Source organism: Haematobia irritans, chromosome 2 (assembly GCF_050003625.1).
Source record: "Haematobia irritans isolate KBUSLIRL chromosome 2, ASM5000362v1, whole genome shotgun sequence".
Taxonomy (NCBI): domain Eukaryota; kingdom Metazoa; phylum Arthropoda; class Insecta; order Diptera; family Muscidae; genus Haematobia; species Haematobia irritans.
This window is the reverse complement of record NC_134398.1, coordinates 80394903-80418383: the sequence shown is the minus strand read 5'-3', so window position 1 is coordinate 80418383 and position 23481 is coordinate 80394903. Positions and strand designations below refer to the sequence as shown.

General features: G+C 32.8%; 2 protein-coding genes across 4 annotated transcripts in view; one reads left to right on the top strand and one right to left on the bottom strand.

Annotated features, from left to right (window-relative positions):
* LOC142225590 (peroxisomal acyl-coenzyme A oxidase 3) overlaps positions 1-14000 on the top strand; it is a 91624-nt gene extending 77624 nt beyond the window's left edge. For all 3 annotated transcript variants that reach the window (XM_075295381.1, XM_075295383.1, XM_075295382.1), the window contains exons 5-6: positions 12584-12926; positions 12990-14000. In XM_075295381.1, the coding sequence (XP_075151496.1) occupies positions 12584-12926; positions 12990-13540 (894 nt within the window). In that variant the 3' untranslated portion in view covers positions 13541-14000. The remainder of the gene's footprint in view (positions 1-12583; positions 12927-12989) is intronic.
* Positions 14001-18450: 4450 nt separating this feature from the next.
* LOC142224695 (uncharacterized) lies at positions 18451-23000 on the bottom strand. The gene is made up of 2 exons (XM_075294479.1): positions 22940-23000; positions 18451-18827 (listed from the first exon to the last, which is right to left on the bottom strand). The coding sequence occupies exons 1-2, from the start codon at positions 22998-23000 to the stop codon at positions 18466-18468; spliced, it is 423 nt and encodes a 140-aa protein (XP_075150594.1). The 3' UTR covers positions 18451-18465.
* Positions 23001-23481: the final 481 nt, after the last annotated feature.

The following is a 23481-nucleotide window of genomic DNA, read 5'->3' as shown; positions in this document are numbered from 1 at the left end:
ACAATATAATATGTTTGGGTAGTCTAAGTTCCAAACATTTTGTATTTTTCCATCCAAAGTCAATAATGTTGTCTCTCAAAAAACTATAAGTTATTATGTGAACATATAATATGTTTGGAAGCATTTTGAGCCCAAAAATATTATATGCTTTGTATTTGTATAGCTTAGCTTGCGGCGCCCACGAGCCGATGCAAACATAACATTGTTTAACAGAAACATACATTTGTTGGCGACGTGGATCAGTTTTTTGTACGTCCGCCTTGCATGCCAAGGGTCCTGGGTTCGATACCTGCTTCGACCGAACACATCAACATTTTTTTTGCATATATTTCACATACGTTCGGAAGATCTCGAAAAGGTGTTCAACATTACATACTACTATATTAAATTGTAAAGTGTGTCTTATAAAAGACTCAAAGTCAGAAAAGAACAGTGCTTGCTATAAACGAAATGTACTGCGTTCAAATTAAATATTATTTTTTTATTGCAAAAATAAAATTTTTGTAACAAAAAAAGGGTTTTTGTATCAAGTTTGAAATTTACGAAGAAATTCAAAAACTCTTATAAAAGAAGAATGTGAAGTCGAGTATATACATATATAAATATTTTTCCATCGAATCCTAAAGTTAACGTTAACCATTCAAAAGCACATTATATTTAAATTCTAAACAATAATTTTACAACCAACACATAAATTTATTTAGATGTGAACAATTGCTTGCTAGCATGTAACAGCATTAATTTAGAAATACAAATAAATATGAATATAACGAATAATTTTGTACTTTATTGCACTTTTAAGGCCGGTATAAAGTTGGCATTATCGCGTTAAAATGGCCATGTTTGCCCTTTTACTTTTCTTTAATAATTTATTTTAAAGAAAATAATCTTATTCAATTGTTGCTTTGGATTATTCACCACCCAGTTATAATACAATTTGCCGAAAAGAGTTATAATGTTATTCTGGTTTTACCGATTCGAGTTTTGCCGCCAAAATGAGAAATAATTTTAGCGGCAAAACTCGAACCCAATGCCCGCTTTTGAACTACTTATTAATAAAGAGGAACTAAACTTTGTTTTTATAGATCTTACTGTTTAATTTTTCACTGTTTCCCCTTGTTTTCATTTTACTGTCACAACTCTAAAAAGAGTACACTGAAAAAAATATTGTCGTGAGACCAAAGATTTCATGTCCTTAAAATAAGAATACAAATTTTTCTTAGCTTAGACGACGCATTTCTCTAATATAAAGCTTTTTCCTTGTTCAAAATGAAGTCTTGTTGTCCTTATAATTAAGTGATTTGACTTAAAAATGGGTATCATAACGTGAAAGAAAACATTTTTGGACTAAGGTGAACTTTACTTTAATAATTCAGAAAAATGCTTTAAAATTAATGAAATTGTCTGAAATTTGTTGCATTATGAACTAAACGTTAGTATAAAGTTCAATGACCGTACACATAAGTTCAATATGAACTAAAACAAATTAAAATTTTCGTACCATTCCCAAAAATAGTAAGAATGAACTACTGTATGGTTAAAATGGTCATGATTTGATGCCGATGATTTTCTTCTTTACTTTTAGTTAATTTTTTCTTTTATGAGATGATGTAATATCGGGAACTGCAGTTAAAAAGTACAACAGGGCATTAAAATTTCTTGGTTTTAACAACGCTTTGTGGAAATCTCAAAATGTGGAGTAAAATTTAGTTCAATTTTCGTGCGTTGTAGTTCATTCTTCCTATAGAACAGTTCTCTTTTTTCGGTGTATGCTTGCGCGTGGGTTGTTTTTTAGTTGGAATCGCTTTGTTATGGTATACGGAGAGATTGTAAAAAAATAATATAGTAAAATAATATAATAAATAACAAATAAAATATATAAAATATTTGTTATTTTAAATTACACACAAAAAAAAAAATTCTGATTCAATCACGAAATTAATTGATCCAATTAATTTTTAATTGAAATGTCTTCAATCACAGAAATGATAATATCAATTAAAAAATTAATTGAAGGTCAATTAAAAAATTAATTGGTACTATTAATATTCGTGATTGATTTTTGTTTCAATTAAAAAATTTGTTGATTCAATTAAATTTTTAATTGAATATTTTTTAAAACTCAATTAAAATTTTAATTGGAAAAATTTTCGTGAATTTTTTTTTCTGTGTAGTGAGAAAAATTTTCGTTTTTTGAAGATTATTAAAAATAAATAACAAACAATAAGTCTATCAATATTCGTGATGGTGTACAAAGAAAGGCAACACCAACAGAATAACAACCCCTTCATTCATCAGGTAACATTCAGGACGATAACCTTTTGTGGAAAAATTGGTTTATGATTGTTTATATGTGTAGGCATTGAAATGGTAAAAGGAGGACACAGTCGTTATGTATCAACTTATTAAAAGTGAAATGTACAAGAAGAAGAAAAAAATACGTTTTACAGTTGATAGCATTACATGGAAATTGGAAATAGTAGAATAATAAACTAATATTTCGATGCTGTTGATTCTTAATAAATATATTTAATATATTAATAAAACATGTCTTTTTTGGAAGAATATATAAATAAAAAAATTGTATTTAAAAACGAAGATAAGCAGTTCTAATTTTGAAGTAAAAGGTTTACCAAAAATATGTAAGATTTGTCCAAATGAATGAAAAAAGTTCAATAAAATCATCCCATATATGAATTCAATTCATTTAAAGTTTTTCATTTTGTAGTATAGTGGTACATACACGGACGAAAAAGACTGTTTTCAAATGTTTGGGTGTAAAAATTATATGTTTGGAACTCTAATTTTTAAACACAATATTTTTAAGTGCAAGCATATAATGTTAATAAACAGCATAACATGTTTGGGACATATATGTTAATATGTACATATTATGTTTGGGACATAAAATGTTTGTAAATATATATGCTTTGATGCAAACATATATTAATTTAGAAATAGACTATAAACATATATGTGTTTAGAAAGAGAGACATAAAGTGTATGCTGGAAGTAAAATAATGAAAGTAACCAATTGGCGCCTAGAAATATATACACAAAGAAAATTTAATTAAAGATTGGAAACATACTATGTGTGAATCTAAACAAGTATAAATTTACAAATTTGGAGTAAACATATATATGTTGTGATATGAGACTTCGCCAAAAATTGTATATGCTTAAGTAAAAATATTAAAATGAGTATTCGGAGAGAAAATTCATTGGGAATCAAGAGAAAAGATATTTGAAAAAAAGAGCATGAGTTTTATTTATCATTTTCGCATTACGGGCACAATTTTTTTTTGTATCGTCAAAACAAATCGGAAGCAGTGCTGCCGCTAGTGAAAAATTGAGTGAAGTAGATTTTGGAAAAAAGTGGAGTATATTGAATAAAAGTGAAGTAGTCCGTCTGTTGAAATCACGCTAACATCCGAACGAAAGAAGCTATCGACTTGAAACTTGGCAAAAGTAGTTGTTATTGATGTAGGCCGGATGGCATTGCAATAGTACGTATAGCCCCCATATAAACGGACCCCCAAATTTGGCTTGCGGGGACTCTAAGAGAAACAAATTTCATCCGATCCAGCTGAAATTTGGTACATGGTTTCAGTATACGATCTCTAACAACCATGCAAAAATTGGTCCACATCGGTCCATAATTATATATAGGTCCATAATTATATATAGGGGTAATATGGGGAAAAATTTAAAAATTTGAAGCAGAACAAAAAGTGAAGCAGATTTTTGGAAGAAGGAGTGATGAAGTACATTTTGTGAAAATGAAGCAAAATACCTCGATTGAAGTAGTAGCGGCAGCACTGATCGGAACGTAGGACGAGTAAGTCAAAATATTCAAACAAAGGCAATTAAAGAGATCTCCAAAAAAACTAACGAAAGGGCACTATACACTGAAAAAAAGCATGCCCGTTTCCAAAGATTGTGTCTCTACTTTAACAATTTTGGTATTGATTCTGAGCCAATGAAGCGGATAATTCAAGTAAGGATACTTTTAAGACACGATTCTCTTTTAAATGTGGGTTTTGTGAATTTGACTCTATGAAGCAAATTTTAATTTTTTGCTTTCTAAGCTTTTTTCATATGCTATAAAAAGTCCGTTAAAAACAAGACTTCCAATTATATGAATTTATGCTATGTTTCAAGTAAAAACGTCTTTATCGTATAAAAAATCTCCCAAAATCCCCAACGTCTATAAAAATCCCCAGAGTAGGGACATATGTTGAAAAAACATTATTTTTTGTAATTTCCATATTTTACAGTTAGTTAGTGGACACATAGGACTTTCTGGAAAACATATCGGCTTAGCAATCGGTGCTTTACCAAATGAGAATTTTTGAAAACAACATTTTTGAAAAATTGCCGATTTTGGGAGGAGAAGAACTCATATACTACTTGACCAAAATGGCCGATAAAAACTTAAAACGTATCCTTACTTGGTGTTCTATAAGAAACAAGTAAAAACAGATTGGGAGAAATCTATAAAAAAATGTTACGACAGAAAGAATGTATGTGCCTTTTTCCAAAAAAATGTCAAAATTCGATATTTTTTTGAAATTCTAATTTGTGTAAAGTAAAGTTCTATCCAGCAAAGAAAAAATCATCGAAATCGGTTCAAAATTGCGGAGTTCACAGCTAAAACAAAATTTCGTACCCCCGAGGTGACAAACTTTCAACGCCTACAGGGCGGTCCTTAGACCCTCAAATTTGCAAACTTAGAGGAAAACACCTCAGCTTTCTCACACAGAAAAAATTATGTTGAAATATTTATGGTTAGGTTAGGTTAGGTGGCAGCCCGATGTATCAGGCTCACTTAGACTATTGAGTCCATTGTGATACCACATTGGTGAACTTCTCTCTTAGCACTGAGTGCTGCCCGATTCCATGTTAAGCTCAATGACAAGGGACCTCCTTTTTATAGCCGAGTCCGAACGGCGTTCCACATTGCAGTGAAACCACTTAGAGAAGCTTTGGAACCCTCAGAAATGTCACCAGCATTACTGATGTGGGATAATCCACCGCTGAAAAACTTTTTGGTGTTCGGTCGAAGCAGGAATCGAACCCACGACCTTGCAAGGCGGGCATGCTAACCATTGCACCACGGTGGCTCCCATTAAGCCATAAAACCAAATAAAATATTTACTGATCAAATATAAGCTGAGTACTATGTTCACTTTTCAAGCTGAAAACCAGCTTGTTTTCACGGTTACTTTTTTTAATTAATTAATTTAGAAATATAAAATTATTTGCAATCAATACCTTGGATCTTTTCCATCCATAATTTGGCAAGACTTGATCAAAATATAATCGTCTTCATAAATATATATGTACTTTTAATTTAGTGTTTTGATGAAAAAACCGAACATAGTACTTACCTACACTCATAGAAAAATGTTTGCTAAAAACAGCAGTCGATGTCTGCTGTTATATTTTTGTACTTCATGGCCTAATAAACAACAAATTATAAACTTTTTTAGGTTATAAATTTTCCCCAAGGCATATTTAAGAAACAGAAGTAGTTTTTGGTATAGTTTTCACTTTAATATACTTACGAGCTCATAAATACGATCAGCAAACATTTTGTTTGCTGTTATGCCTCAATTCGATAAATATTAAGATTTTTGGTCAAGTACTATAGATATTCTTAAAATATTGTTTTAATTATATTAGGGTAGCTCCTACGTTCACATTTTTATTCGTTTCAGCCAAAATAAAACATGTTTTAGTGTAATCGAGCTTAAAAATAGCAGGAAATGTTTGATATTCCAGCAAACAGTGACTGCTGTCCCTTTTTTTAGCAGACTTTCTGCTGTTTTAGCAGACTTTTCTGCTGTCCCTACTAACAAATTTCTTTGTGTACAGTATGCAAAAATTATTGTGGTTCTTGAAAATACTTTTTGCGACGGGTGAAGGCTCTCGACTTTTTCTGCTTGTTTCAGCTAAACTAAAATATAATTTGGGAGGATCAAATTTAAAAAATTGCAGAAAAAGTTAGATATTTTAGAAAACAGAGACTGCAGCAGATATTTTGCTGTTTTAGAAAAAATTTTCTGCTATGCCTATTAACAAAAACTGACTGAAGGCGAAATTCTGCTGTTTCAATTGTTTTGGCAACCCTGCACTGAAACGTCAAACATCAACTTTTTTCTCGTGCAAAATAATTTTATAAACAAATTAAAAAGTTTGCAATTTTATAAACTATTTGGTGCTACAAATAACAAACATAGTTTTATTACATCAGATTTTAATATCTGCTGTATCATATTGAATGTCTCTGGCAGTCTTTTTGAGCCTTGCAGTAACGAGCGGTATTTGTATGTCTAATGTATGGCTGAAACAACAACAAAGAGGTCTCTACAACAGATTTCGACAGATAATACTAGCGTTAGCACACCAAACAAAAAAACATATTTCTCGCTGCAATTTAAGTTCCCCAGTACTGTCTTCAACCATGGACAAAACTTGCAACACACTTGCACCTGCTGCCACCCAAACAAACTGCTGACTGCTTCTCCTGGGCTATTTTCGATGAAAAGCTTAACAGCGCAGTCGATGCTAAGTTGCTTAATGTTGTCAGGAAAGATGATCTCTCAGCCTTAGCTACTGAAGTACAGCAATTACGTTCTGGAAATGCTTATCTTAGTAAGGAACTATCTGAGGTATTATTATAAACGGTAGGATGGCGGGGATGAGAAAGGGGAGAAGACTTTTTGTGGGGTTATGGGTAGCTCTACCATTGATTACTGTATCTCTTCCTATGATGTACTGAAGCTTTTATCGGCATTTCGCATACTGAACAAACCTTTTTCGAACAATATGCCAATATCTATTTCACTCTGCACAGTTTCCGATGTTCGTGAGTCCGAAGATTTGATTTTGTCTCAGCGCTTGCGTTGATCACTACAGATGCAGCGTCAGTATCAGTGCTGCCGCTACTACTTCAATCGAAGTATTTTGCTTCATTTTCACAAAATTTACTTCGTCACTCCTTCTTCCAAAAATCTGCTTCACTTTTTGTCCTGCTCCAATTTTTTTAATTTTTCCCCATATTACCTTTCCTATTCCTTTAATTACGATGAACATAGCGGTTTTAATCATTGAATTATTAGCCGATGTGGACATATTTTTGCACAGTTGTTAGAGACCACATACTTACACAATGTACCAAATTTCAGCCGGATCGGATGAAATTTGGTTCTCTTAGAGGCTCTGCAAGCCAAATCGGAGTATCAGTTTATATGGGGGCTATATATAATTATGGACCGATGTGGACCAATTTTTGCATGGTTGTTAGAGATCATATGCTGAAACCATGTACCAAATTTCAGCTGGATCGGATGAAATTTGCTTCTCGTAGAGTCCCCGCAAGCCAAGTTTGGGGGTCCGTTTATATGGGGGCTATACGTAAAAGTGGACCGATATGGCCCATTTGCAATACCACCCGACCTACATCAATAACAACTACACTCATAGAAAAAAGTCTGCAAATAACAGCAGTCGATGTCTGCTGTTATATTTTTGTACTTCAGGGCCTAATGAACAATAAATTATAAAATTTTTAAGTTATAAATTTTCCGCCAAAGCATATTTAAGAACCAAAAGTAATTTTTGGTATATTTTTGCACTGTAACATACTTAAAAGCTCATAAATACGATCAGCAAACATTTTGTTTGCTGTTATGCCTCAAATCGATAAATATTCAGATTTTTAATCAATTAGTATAGATTTTCATAAAATATTGTTTTAATTATGTTAGGATACCTCCTAAGTTGATATTTCAATTTGTTTCAGCCAAAATAAAACTTGATTTAGTGTAGTCGAGCTTAAAAAATAGCAGGAAATGTTTGCTATTTCAGCAAACAGTGACTGCTGTCCCTTTTTCAGCAGACTTTCTGCTGTTTTAGCAGACTTTTCTGCTGTCCCTACTAACAAATTTCTTTGGGTGTATTTGTGCCAAGTTTCAAGTCGATAGCTTGTTTCGTTCGAAAATTAGCGTGATTTCAACAGACGGACGGACGGACGGACATGCTCAGATCGACTCAGAATTTCACCACGACCCAGAAAATATATACTTCGAGCAATATTTCGATGTGTTATAAACGGAATGACAAAGTTAATATACCCCCATCCTATGGTGTAGGGTATAATAAAATGAATTCTATTGTTTTGTTTTCAAAAATGTATGCTACTTCAATTTTATTCAATCTACTCCACTTCTTTCCAAAATCTACTTCACTCAATTTTTCACTAGCGGCAGCACTGGTCAGTATGTTGCGAAACTTTCAAGCCTTTCTGACAGTCATTACCCACATACAGACTTAAGTATTCAAAATAAGGTGAACATTTTTGTTGGCAAGATTCATTCTGCGGTAGGTCCCACCCCTCGTAAGAGATTTATTGACCCTAAGAGCAAATGGTACGATTCTAAATGCGAGAAATATCGCAGAGATATGTTTCGGAGACTTCATACCGGGATTCTGGTTCTGATGTGGACAGAAAATCTTATATAGATTCCAGAACTAGGTATAGAATTTTATGTATGGAGAAAAAAAATTCCCATCAAAATAGAAACATCGAAAGACTAAATATGATTAAGGATAGTAGGGAATAGTGGAAGATTACCAACTCCATTAAGGGTAATGTACATAAGCATAACAACAATCTATCTATTGCCGACTTCTACCGTTACTCTAAATCTCTTCTCGGTACTTCTTTGGAACGTGATATTTTTTGGTGTGAGCACAATCATATTGATCCGTGGTTGAATTCGCCGTTCGAATTCAGAGAGCTCACTATGGTATTAGGGAATGCTAAGCATAATAAGGCCCCTGGGATCGATAGAATTTCCTGTGAATTTTACAAATATGCCCCAACTGAATTTCTGAATGAAATGTTATTTCTTCTTAATCAGATTTTCTTGTTTTACGACATACCTGCTTCTTTTCTTTCTTCCATATTAAATCCGATTTAAAAAAAGGCGACGTTAAAACATTGTCTAACTATAGAGGCTTGTCACTACTGTATACCATCTATAAATGTTTCACTGGTAAACTCCTAAGCCGAATCGACAGCTGGCTTCACACGAAGGTCGTCTTACTGAATTCCAAGCTGGCTTTCGCAAGGGTTATTCGACCGTGGACCATTTATTCTGCTTAGAATCTATAGTTCGTTCACATTTTCTTTCAGATAAAAGAATTTACGCTTTTATGTTGATTTTTCCGCGGCGTTTGACAAGATTTCTCGTAATTCCTCCAAGTTCCTAAACATATTGCGTAAGTTATACGAGAATACGTCGTGTCGAGTCTGGTACGGGTCATATCTATCTGAGCCGTTTCATGTTGCTTATGGTGTCAAACAGGGATGTCTTCTAAGCCCTACCTTGTTATCGATTTATCTCAACGATCTTCCAGATATTTTGCCACATGGTGTGTCAATTGCTGGTACTTCAATCAAAGTCTTAATGTATGCCGACGACATTGTCCTACTGTCGGATTCTCCATCGGAGTTACAAACTATGATTGATGAACTTTTTTCGCACTGTGCCTTTTGGGCTTTAGATATAAACCTTAACAAGTCCAAGATAATGGTTTTCAGGAAAGGCGCCAGAATCAGTAGCAATATGGCTTGGCATTAGGGTGAGCAACACATCGATATTATTAACGAATATAAGTATCTAGGTTTTCTTGTGACCTTCAACCTGTCTGCAAACAAACATCTTGATCAGAAACTTATATCTACTAAGACAGCAATTAACGCTAATTGGTTGAGCTACATCTACAATCCCAAGATAAACCTTTCAAACGAGTTGAAGATTTTTTGACTCCGCTGCTAAATCGATCATGTTTTATGGTGCCCAAGTTTGGGGTTTGCAATGTTTTGAACATGTTGAAAGGTTGCAACGATTTTTTTCTCAAGAAGATGTTATTTCTTCCTGCTAACACGCCTAATTATATGCTCCATTTGGAAGCTGGCTTGCCCTCGCTATATACCAGTACGCTTCGACTACATTTGAGTTACATTAATAGAGTTTTTAAATTAGGTATGTAAAGATTGCCAAGATTTTTGGCGGAGGAGACAGTACGTCAGGGTACGTTTTGATACGCGAAATGGGTGTCTTTATGTAACCACGTAGATTTTAGTTTAGATTTTGGACTGTGGAGGACAGATCTACCAGTTTTACATACGTTTCTGCTTGAATCTATAGGGGCTTTGGAGTATGATAACTTTGTTAGTGATGCCAGGAACTCAATGAATCATGATTTATATTCGACATTACGGTATGACATAACTCCTTACTTTATAGATAGTAATGCAGCACATCTCGCAGGTTCGATTATGAAGTTCAGAGGTGGTTTGTTGAACCTAAACTCTCGTGCTTTTCGATCTGTAAATACTAATCTATGTACAATTTGTAACCTTGGTGAGGTGGAAGATACATATCATTTCTTGGGATTATGCCCAATATTTGCAAGCTATATGTTAGTCTATATTATTTTGGAAAAAGAGTTTTCACAATCGATGAAATTAGAGAAATATTAAAAAACACCGGCCACCTGGGGCTATACAAATATTTATAAAGTTGCATTAAATACAGATCTCTGTTAATTTCTGAATTCGATCAGATTTAACATTTTATTTTTATACTTATATTTTTAAATTTATTTGAGCCAATCAGAAACACAACAAATATTTGTTTTGTCTTACCATGATTTATTTATTTATACAATTTTGCTTTAACAAACCATTGTTATTTTTATTATTTGTATGTTGATCATTTGTAATTTGAATTTATATACAATAAATCATACATACATACATTGTTTTTATACCCTCCACCACAGGATGGGAAGTAAATTAACTTTGTCATTCCGTTTGTAACACATCGAAATATTGCTCTAAGATTCTGAATCGATCTAGTCACGTACGTCCGTCTGTTGAAATCACACTAACTCCCGAACGAAATAAGCTATCGACTTGAAACTTGGCACAAGTAGTTGTTATTGATGTCGATCGGATGGTATTGCAAATGGGCCATATCGACCACTTTACGTATAGCCCCCATATAAACCGACCCTCAGATTTGGCTTGCGGAGCCTCTTTGAGGAGCAAAATTCATCCGATCCGGTTGAAATTTGGTATGTGGTATTGGTCCATAATTATATATAGCCCCCATATAAACCGATCCTCAAATTTGACCTCCGGGGCCTCTTAGACGTGCAAATTTCATCCGATCCGGTTGAAATTTAGTACGTGATGTTAGTAGTCTCTAACAACTGTGCAAAAATTAGTCAATATCGGTCCAATTATATATAGTCCCCATATAAACCGATCCCCATTTGACCTACGGAGCCTCTTGTACTGGTTGAACTGGGGGCAGTTCAACCAGTACACTTCGCGAATATAAATTTAAAGATTTTACCTATGAAGACTATATTCAGATTCTGGATTTATAAGAACCATTTTTGTTTGAGTTTTAGGGGAATCATTAACATCTCTTGTAAGTCCTAAAATACCTCTAGATTTCCAATTTCATGCAAATTTGACAAAACCTACGGATTCTAGAAGCCCAAGAAGTAAAATCGGGAGATCGGTCTATAAGGAGGCTAAACCAAAATATGAACCGATACTCACCACTTTTGGTACACCTCTTTATGGTCCTAAAATACCCCTATATTTCCAATTTCATGCAAATTGGATAAAAACTACGGTTTCTATAAGCCCAAGAAGTAAAATCGGGAAGTCGGTCTATATGGGGGCTATACCAAAACATAGATATTCACCATTTTGGCACACCTCTTTATGGTCCTAAAATACCTCTAGATTTCCAATTTCAGGCAAATTGCATAAAAGCTACGGTTTCTATAAGCCCAAGACCCCAAATCGAGAGGTCGGTTTTTATATGGTCCATACCAAAACATGGACCTATATAGCCTATCTTCGAACTTGGCCTGCATGCAGACAAAAGACGAGTTTGTGCATAATTTCAGCACAATTGCTTCAGACTGTAGCGTGATTACAACAGACAGACAGCCAGACAAACAGACGGACATATATATATATATATATATATATATATATATATATATATATATATATATATATATATATATATATATATATATATATATATATATATATATATATATATATATATATATATATATATATATATATATATATATATATATATATATATATATATATATATATATATATATATATATATATATATATATATATATATATATATATATATATATATATATATATATACTTTATGTAGTCGGAAATCGATATTTCGATGTGTTACAAACGGAATGACAAACTTATTATACCCCCCTCACCATTCTATGGTGGTGGGTATAAAAAATGTCGTTGGATATTCAGGAATAATTTTTTCTGGATATTCAGGAATAATTTTTTCAGTTGCTGAAATAGAAAACTTTATTTACTTACTTTAAATACCTTGTTCAGGTATTTATTGAGCTTGAAGATTCAAGTAATGATTGTTGCAATATTTTACATTCTTCTACTTTGGCTTAGATTTGTTTATTTCTTGTTTTTCAGACGCAAGCCGTTTCCGAAATTCATGCAGTCATTTCTTCTTCCAAACCTATGATCACATGGACTGCCCGTGATGCCATACAGGAAGCTAGAGAAGCATGTGGAGGATATGGATACTTAAAAGCATCGAAATTGGGTGACCTACGCAATGATCACGATCCATGTCTGACATACGAAGGAGACAATAATGTACTCGGACAACAGGCATCAAATTGGTTATTGCGTCAATGGAAGGGCAATATCGAAAGCCCAGTGGGTACAGCAAATTTCCTGCACAATCGTGAACAAATTTTAAAGCAGAACTGGGAAGATTTGGCAAAAGATACTCCAATTGAATCTTTTGACTGTATGTTTGTTATGTCCACTGGAAATTAATCATTTAACCACTATCCCTTTTTCTACATTACAGTTGTTCTAAAATGCTATGAATGGATGCTGTGCCACCTTCTAGATGATACGTCATCACGTATTGCCAAAGAAATTGATAATGGTAGACACCGGTTTGACGCCCGCAATAATTCACAAGTCTATGGTGCACTTGAGATTTCCAAGATATACTCGGAATATTTCTGCTTGTCTCGTTTCATTGATAGATTCCAAAAGCCTGATGTCCACGATGAATACGCCAAGATATTAAAGCTATTATTCGATGTCTACGCCATGTGGTGCTTTGATAAGCATATGACTACCTTCTATGTAGGCGGCTTTGCTCATGGTTCCAAATTTGCCGATTTGGTTAGAATGCGTCTTCTAGAAAAATGTGCAGAACTCAAGGATTCAGCAGTGTCGGTTGCTGACGCCTTAGCCCCTCCTGATTTTGCTTTGAATTCAGTTATTGCAAAATCGAATGGTTTGTTGTACGAGAACCTGCAAAATGAGTTCATGACAAACCCGGGTGCCTTTGAGAGACCACCTTGGTGGCGTGATATTATCATTCCCCAAGTCAAGTCTAAACTTTAAATGAAATGCCTTTGGAACTAAAAGTTAATAATCATCATACTGTCATTTATGTTTCTCCAAAATAAAATGTACATTTTAATTGTAAATTAAAAAAAAAAAATTAAGCAATCTTTAACAAGCATACTTACATAGACTACATGCATACATGTACTAAATTGATCTAGATACTTATTCTCATTCATGTGTATTGCATAGGTTTCGTAATGGTTTCCATAATAATAATAATAATAATAATAATGTAGTTGTATTCTGTACTATTTTTAAATTTCCTACATTTTTATACAGATTATCTGAGAAAAAGCTCTTGATGTATTTATTCGGATATGTAAAACCATAGTTATTAATTTGTTATTGTCGTTTTTGCGCGTTTTCATGAACCATTTAATGTATATTAAAGTATTTACATTTTCCTTTTGTTAAACCGAGTGTGTATATTAAAATTTCAAAGAATCCATTTTAATTGTGCATTATTCGATTAATTATACGTGGTCGTTGGCAGGGCTGTGAAGTCGGAGTCTGAAGATTTTGCTAGAGTCGGAGTCGTACAAATTTTGCTCGACTCCGGCTAAACTAAATTTTTTAAAACACTTCATATTTTTGAAACTAAAGTTTTTACGCACATTAGATTCCATTGTGGTATTCATTCGATCAATGTACGGTATGACTGTACCCAGTCAGAAAAAAACCACCGTAAAAGCGTTGTAAAAGCATTGTAAACGGTTGATACACGGTGGGAAAAAGCGTTGCTACAACCCCAAAATGATAACATCATTCTACGTCTACAACGTTTTCAAAGCGTTATGAAAACAATATTTTATACGCTTTTTCGATTTTTTAACGAACGCTTTGACATCCCCAAAATGATAACATCGTTATACGGTGTATCGATGGTTTTTACAACCAATAAAAAACACTGAAATTGAAGTTTTTAATTTGACTATACATTTTCCATTCAAAAAACCAAAGGTGCACTAAAAAAGTGAACTCTCGAGGACACTAAAGTCACTTTAACTATATTTTATCTCATGAACTTATTGTGTTTTGTATAAGTAAGGGAATTACATTAATAATTTTTTGCGTAGGTTGGTTAATGGACTAAAAAAGGGGAAAAGTTATTCACAAATGTCCGTATTTCAAACAAAATACTTAAGAATTTCTTAAAATTTGTACATTTTACCCTAAATGCGCCAAAAGAACATTCTTGCAATTTTGAACTCGAATTTTTTCCTTCAAAGAACGAAATTATCTTTCAAATGTGTTTGTCTAAAAAATTTTCTGCCCTAGACGAGAGATAAGAATGGTGTCTCGAATTTTTTAAGTTTAATTTTAGCAAAGCAACATATCTCATCATATGTTGTAAAATAAAATCGAAATACTTGTATGATACTTTTGACAAAACAACATAAGTCCACATAAGGTTTGTGTAATTGACAATTTTTTTTTTACAAAACATATTTCGAGTCATGGTGTTTTGTCGAAAAAAAAAAATAAAAATAAAAATAAACGCATATTTAACTTCAGTAGTGTTGTCATATGACAAAACAACATAAGTCGGTAATTCCTAATTTTCTCTAAAAATAAGCTATCGAAAAAATCTATCAGTTAAATGTTAAACATTTTCCAGATCTTTTCTACAGAAGTTTTTGAGACCCCCTATAGGTGTATTTTGCTCCCCTGTAAAATTGTGTTTTTAGACTTATGGGGGTTTATCATAAATCTACAGATACGCACTTATATTTGTGAAATCAGCGTTTCGGTTAGTTAAAACTTTATACAATTGCCTACATTTGTAAAATTAACCAAAATTGTTCTTCCTGGTAGGTTCACTGTTTTTTAGTGTACACCTTCAATTTATATGAAAAATGAATATTATCATATTCTATGTTAAATCAATTCATATCAACAGTAATACCTCCATTATTCATAAAAAACCTTAAGCATTGAAGGAAAATGCATTTTCAACGATAATTTTGTGGAAAATATACTTTTTAAAAACCGTCAATTAATTTGTTTAACAAGCGTTGTTTCAACGTTATCTTCCAACGTTGTTACAACGCTCAATATTTATAACCATCAGGAATTTCTGACTGGGTAAATGAAACACAACTTCCAATTATGGAGATTATTTTATGATTCCTAGATTGTTAGACTAGCAGATGGGCTGAATCGATCCACTTTAATGCCCACCACCATAAAAATTTATTTGAAATATTTCGAACCATCGATTTTTTTTTAATATTATTTTAAGACCATATAGCTATATACATATGTCGAAGATTGGCGAAAATTTTGTCGAAATTTTAGTTCTGCAGAAAATTTTGTCAAAATTGTATTTCTATATAAAATTTTGTTAAAATGTTATTTCTATAGACAATTTTGTCAAATTTTTATTTCTACACGCTCACAAAAAATCGCTTCTGTAACATATACTCCCAAACATATTTTGCTTCAAGCATATACATTTTTGGGTATTGCCCAAACATTTATATGTTTGATCTCTTCCAATATATAATATGTTTGAAAGCATATTGGTCTAAACAATATATGTTTGCGTAGTCTAAGTTCCAAACATTTTGTATTTTTGCATCCAAATTCAATAATGTTGTCTTCCAAAAAACAATATGTTATTGTGTGAACATATCATATGTTTGGAAGCATTTTGCACCCAAAAATATTATATGCTTAAAAAAATTCTCCCAAACAATATTGTGCTCACAATTTTATTTATTTATTTATATATTTACAATCATAATGAATTATGAAAATAAACAGGTAATATAGGTGCTAACAACATAGGTTTTCGACCTGAATGCTCAAAATTTTCTCACTTCCACGAGATTTTTTAGTTCTTAGCACATTTTTCTGTAATGCAAACATTGTAGAAGAAATTATTCAATTTTATGATATTTTTTATTTTAATTTTACCTTTTGCCGGACGGGGATTCGAACAGCGGACCACACAGTTTGTAAGGATCAAAGAAGTAGCTGATCAATTGCCCAAGGGAAAATAAAATGTTAATTTTGTAATAACAAGCAACCACCACCAAGTTAATTCAATATCGCTCCCTGTTAAATAGCGCTCCAAGCTACTAAACACATATATGTTTATAGGCTATATCTAAATTAATATATGTTTGCATCCAAGCATATTATATTTACAAACATTTTATGTCCCAAACATAATATGTTCTAACATATTAACATATATGTCCCAAACATGTTATGCTAGTTTATGAACATTATATGCTTGCACTCAAAAATATTGTGTTTAAAAATTTGTGTTCCAAACATATAATGTTTATAGCCAAACATATGAAAAACAGTCTTTTTCATCCGTGTATAGACAATTTTGTCAAAATGTTATTTCTATAGAAAATTTTGTCAAAATGTTATTTCTATAGAAAATTTCTAAAAATTTTATTTCTATAGACAATTTTGTCAAAATTGTATTTCTATAGGAAATTTTCTCAACATTTTATTTCTTACTGATTTGATAGTACAATCAAGTGTGGCAAATTTGTTTGAAGTTGGTCAAAAGCAGTTTAGATTTATACATAGCTCCCATATATATCTTTCGTCCAATATGCACTTATAGTATATGGCTCCAGCCAGATTTTAATCCAATGTACATGAAATTTTGCACAGGGAGTTAAATTAAAATTTTGACTATGCATGCCAAGTTTGGTGGAAGCCCCCATATATATCCTATTCTGATTTGGGTAAAAATGACCAAGATAACCACATTTTCCTTGTAACATCGGCACTGTTAAGCCGAAAACTGGTAGAAATGACGATACCTCTAATATGTATCTATTGATCGTTAAATCATAAATGCATTTTTACGAAGTTGTCTAAAAATGTATAAAAAATTCTTATATTTATACCCTGCGCCACCAAGGCCTTAGCCGATTTAAATTTTAAGTCTAGATTTTGTAGAAGTATGAAAAAATTTTGAAGGATTTGAGATGGTATCGAAATGAAGATCTAATGTAGATCAAAATGCAAATCCATTCATATGGGAATATAAACTTTTATAATGCTCGTAAAAAATTTGAAGGATTTGGGATGTTATCTATAATTTTGGTCCACAACGTGTTGAAGGGTATAACAATGAGCCCCGCCCGACTCTCAACTTTCTTTACTTGTTTATAAATACATATACTGAAGACTGGTGGTATCTGTCCAGCAAAAACTAGGTGACCACATCTCATTACAATTGGCATTACCAGGAGTTAAGCTGTCATTACACGTTGCATTACATTGCGGTGAATTAAAATGACTAACTTGTAATGATAGAAATAAATACTTCTCGGTAATTTTCGAATTGTTATTCTCAAATTTTTAGGCAGTGTGCCGTTAATTACTTAATAAAATATAATATATGATGGTACCATTAGGTATAATTATTTATATAATTGAGCATTTACTTAAAAATCTCAAAAAGAATATGTAATGTAACGGTAATTCTGAAGATTTTCCGTTAAGAAATTTTTATCACAAATATTTCATAATAATTGTGTTTTCAATTAATGACATTATAATATTGATATTTAAAAAGGACATTTTACAAGAAACAAGTTCAAAGTTTTGTTTTTGGAATTTCTCAAAAACCGTATAAGATGTAAATTCACTTTTTTCGGTCTTAAAATCATGTTTATTGTAGATTTTTTTTAGTATGTACGATTTCAAAATAGTGATAATACAACATGGCTTTTTGGATTGGAAATTTTTAAAACTTTAGTCACAGACTACGTACTATATTAACCATAACTTTTGATAGAAGTGTCCAATAAATTCGAACTTTTGACAGGATGCAATGCACATCAATCCGAATAAAAAAAGCGAACTCCGCCAAAAAAATCCTAAGTCGACTTAGCGTACTCTGGAATGAGGACATCGATATTATGTTTTAAATAAATGCTTTCTTATACCTCATTCACATTACACTTCCAAAATTCACTTAAACTAAATTTCATTATGGATATACACATAAAGGTACCAAATATATATTCAATGTAATCACTCGCAATAATCATAGTAAAATTATCCAAAAATGCAAAAGCCACAAATGGCACAGCATTTACAAAGAAAATTTTCCATAAATCGGAACTTGAAGGGCTGACAGCTTTCTCGGCAGTTTTCTTTTTCAGCCAATCATCGGGAAAGGCACAAAATGATCCGGTTGGATCAACTTCACCTACAGCGGGAACTTTGGATAGACGACCGAAGCGTGTACGCCACTGTGTTGCTGCTAGTTTGCCTTCAAATCCATCTTTAAGTTTTTTCCCTCATATTTTTGCAAAGCTTAATCGCAGCCAACTTAGTTTCCTTAAGATTTGATATAAGATCGAAGGCTCTCTCTTCGCACAGAGGATGCGAGCCCAATGGTAAAGATTCAAGGGCGGCATTAAATTTGGAATAGTTTTTAATAGTGGTGGCGGCGGTTTTTTTTTTTAATATCAACAATAAAGTTGAAGGCCTATGCCTACTACTGTTGTCATTGTTATTTTTATTCATAGTGTTCTTTGACGTCGACTGCGACAATGACGATGAGCAGCATCCCAGCAAAAAAAGCGTCGCCAAAAAAGTAATGAAAATGTTCTGGTTGGTCTGTTTGGATCCGGAAGTGGTGCAAAATTGACGCAGAAGCGATGAATTTAACATGGGCTTGTCATAGGACGGAAGTCCTCCATTTCAACAGCCGTTGCACTGAATTTCCATCACTTCTTTAGGTGTGATCTGAATTCAATGTTTTGGATGTAAATTAAAAAATTCTGTGATATTTTGTTCAAATAAATATTTTTTATAATTTTTAATGGATTATAACCCTTGTCGGAAACGTTTGACCTCAAATATTTTCAAAAATTCGCAATTTTTTCAGATTGGATTTAGCATTTTTTCGACAAAATTTAAATGATTTGTACCATTCTATGAATTCTTACTCTGTTGTTGCTGCTGTTTCTTAAGTAAAGTTCAGCCAAAGTGGCTCAACAGTTTTTGTGAATTATACATTTTATTGAAAACATTTCTTTGTTTTTAAATCAAATACTTTGATCTTTTTGCTAGTAACATAACTTTAAATTTGCTTATGTTTTCCGGGTTTTATGTAAAGCTCCACGAACTTTTCTATCGTTGTTTTCACTGGTATGCAATGTATGTTTTGATAAATTATGTGACGTCACAATTGTTTTTTTTTTATACCCTCCACCATAGGATGGGGGTATATTAACTTTGTCATTCCGTTTGTAACACATCGAAATATTGCTCTAAGACCCCATAAAGTATATATATTCTGGGTCGTGGTGAAATTCTGAGTCGATCTAAGCATGTCCGTCCGTCCGTCTGTCCGTCCGTCTGTCCGTCCGTCTGTCCGTCCGTCTGTGGAAATCACGCTAACTTCCGAACGAAACAAGCTATCGACTTGAAACTTGGCACAAGTAGTTGTTATTGATGTAGGTCGGATGGTATTGAAAATGGGCCATATCGGACCACGTTTACGTATAGCCCCCATATAAACCGATCCCCAAATTTGGCTTGGGGAGCCTCCCGGAGCAGCAAAATTCATCCGATCCGGTTGAAATTTGGTACGTGGTCTTAGTATACGGTCTCTAACAACCATGCAAAAATTGGTCCATATCGGTCCATAATTATATATAGCCCCCATATAAACCGATCCCCAGATTTGACCTCCGGAGCCTCTTGGAGGGGCAAAATTCATCCGATCCGATTGAAATTTGGTACCTGATGTTAGTATATGGTCTCTAACAACCATGCAAAAATTGGTCCATATCGGTCCATAATTATATATAGCCCCCATATAAACCGATCCCCAGATTTGACCTCCGGAGCCTCTTGGAAGAGCAAAATTCATCCGATCCAGTTGAAATTTGGTACATGGTGTTAGTATATGGTCTCTAACAACCATGCAAAAATTGGTCCATATCGGTCCATAATTATATATAGTTCCCATATAAACCGTCCCCAGATTTGACGTCCGGAACCTCTTGGAGGAGCAAAAGTCATCCGATACGGTTGAAATTTGGTACATTTTGTCAATATATGGCCTCTAACAGCCATGTAAAAATTGGTCCATATCGGTCTTTAGTTATATATAGCCGATGACTTATTACCGGTCCCCAGATTTGACCTCCGGAGCCTCTTGGAGGGGCAAAATTCATCCGATCCGGTTGAAATTTGGTACCTGATGTTAGTTTACGGCCTCTAATAACCATGCAAAAATTGGTCCATATCGGTCCATAATTATATATAGCCCCCATATAAACCGATCCCCAGATTTGACCTCCGGAGCCTCTTGGAAGAGCAAAATTCATCCGATCTAGTTGAAATTTGGTACATGGTGTTAGTATATGGTCTCTAACAACCATGCAAAAATTGGTCCATATCGGTCCATAATTATATATAGTTCCCATATAAACCGTCCCCAGATTTGACGTCCGGAACCTCTTGGAGGAGCAAAAGTCATCCGATACGGTTGAAATTTGGTACATTTTGTCAATTAATGGCCTCTAACAGCCATGTAAAAATTGGTCCATATCGGTCTTTAGTTATATATAGCTGATGACTTATTACACAAAATTTGGTCCATATCGCCAAAAATAATCTACCAAAACTTTATTTCCATAGAAAATTTTGTCAAATTTTATTACTATAGAAAGTTTTGTCAAAATTTCATTTCTATAGAAAGTTTTGTCAAAAGTTTATTTCTATACAAATGTTTGTCAAAATTTTATTTCCATAGAAAATTTTGTCAAAATTTTATTTCTATAGAAAATTTTGTAATCTACCAAAACTTTATTTCCATAGAAAATTTTGTCAAATTTTATTACTATAGAAAGTTTTGTTAAAATTTCATTTCTATAGAAAGTTTTGTCAAAAGTTTATTTCTATAGAAATGTTTGTCAAAATTTTATTTCTATAGAAAATTTTGTAAAAAATGTATTTCTGTAGAAAATTTTGTCAACATTTTATTTCTATACAAAATTTTGTCAAAATTTCATTTCTATACAAAATTTTGTCAACATTTTATTTCTATAGAAATGTTTGTCAAAATTGTATTGCTATAGAAAATTTTGTCAACATTTTACTTCCATAGAAAATTTTGTCAACATTTTATTTCTATAGAAAATTTTGTCAAGTTTTTATTTCTATAGAAAATTTTGTCAAATTTTTATTTCTATAGAAAATTTTGTCAAAATTTTATTTCTATAGAAAATTTTGTCAAGGTTTCATTTCTATAGAAAATTTTGTCAAAATTTTATTTCTATAGAAAATTTTGTCAAACTAGATTATATACGTATTTAATCGGCCTTTTTTTGTTTAATATATACCCCGTATGGGCTAACTTACAATTTAGAAGACAGTGTTAAAAAGTTTTACGATACCTTGCCATCGGCAAGTGTTATCGCAACCCAAGTAATTCGATTGTGGATGACAGCCTTTAGTAGAAGTTCCTACGCAATCCATGGTGGAGGGTACATAAGATTCGGCCTGGCCGAACTTACGGCCGTATATACTTGTTTTTTTTTTATATTTCATCGAGCGAGTGTTAATTTTCGTTAGTTTCTTTAATTGAGCGCGTAATAATTTATTAAACCAGACTGCAAACGTTGGAGCCCTACGTCTACTATCCTTTTATCCTTCCCGAAGTCCCGACTCGTACTGATTTCTTTTATTTTCGTTTTGTTTCCCGTTTTGACTTTTTTGGGGATTGGGGTGGTCATAGTTACAGTTTTTATTTTACAATTATTACATAAATGGTTATTATTATATTATTAATTATTACTATTACAGTTTTTATTTAAAAATTATTACATAAATAGTTATTATTAATTATTACAAACATTATTATTAAACATTATTATATTCATGACATTTCAATTACTGGCATTTCATTATTCATATTATAAGAATAATAATTAATAATAACTATAGTATTATTAATTATTATTCTTATAATATATATTCGGGCCTTTTTTCTAATCTCTATACATTTTTAACCTATCACTGTGCACAGTATACTTTTTCCTATTGCTACCTCTTATTATTACATTCCCATTACTACCTAGATCTTCTACTCTAAATGGTCCTGTATATTTATTATCTAATTTGTGATCTGCCTCATTTCTAAGGAGCACGGAATCACTTATTTTAAAAGTTGGTACTTACTTTTCCGTATCATACCGCCTCTTTCTCTTTATTTTTGAAGTTTCAAGTAGTTGACGAGCTCTTTTGTATGCCACTTCTAAACTGAATCGTCTTTTTCAACTGATATGTATGACCTTACATATTCGTTAAAAGTCCGATGACTTCGCTCTACCGTCCAAAGGGTTTGGTGATGATAGGCTGTGGACGTTATATTATTCACTGTTAAATATTTACATAGATGTTCAATCAAACTATTTTTATATTCCGTGCCCATGTCAGTGACAAGAGTTCTCATAGGCCCGTAAGTTAGTATATGAGACTCAAAAATTGCCTTGGCCACCGTTTTTGCATTCTTGTCCGGTATTGGCAGAGCAACTAATTATTTTGTAAAGTCACATATAAGTGTTACAGCATACTCGTTGCCTTGCTCGGACTTCGGAAAAGGCCTAATGGTATCCACGAGTACGATATCGAAAGGTTTTGGTGGTGTAGGCGTCCGGGTCATTGGAATCTTTGTATGTCGGGTAACCTTTGAAAGCTGGCAATTTTTCACATGCTTGGTTATGTCCCGAACCATACCTTTCCAGAAAAAAATGCCTTTTAATTTTGGCGTATGTCCGAGTAATTCCCGTATGACCACCCGTCAAAATATCCTTTATTTCTTTTTCATTATTTTTGTTTATGATGGTCACCATGGGTAGTAGCGCTACACTTATAAGTATACCCATGGTATACGTTTTTTTTAAATCTTATTACCCATTATTTTAAAATATTCA

Excerpts from the sequence above, each read along its gene's own strand:
- LOC142224695 (XM_075294479.1), bottom strand. The coding sequence starts at position 23,000 with ATGAGAACTCTTGTCACTGACATGGGCACGGAATATAAAAATAGTTTG. Across the intron at positions 18,828-22,939 it reads TAGTTTGATTGAACATCTAT|GGAAAAAACTTAAAGATGGA; the intron begins GTAAATATTTAA and ends CAAAAATATGAG.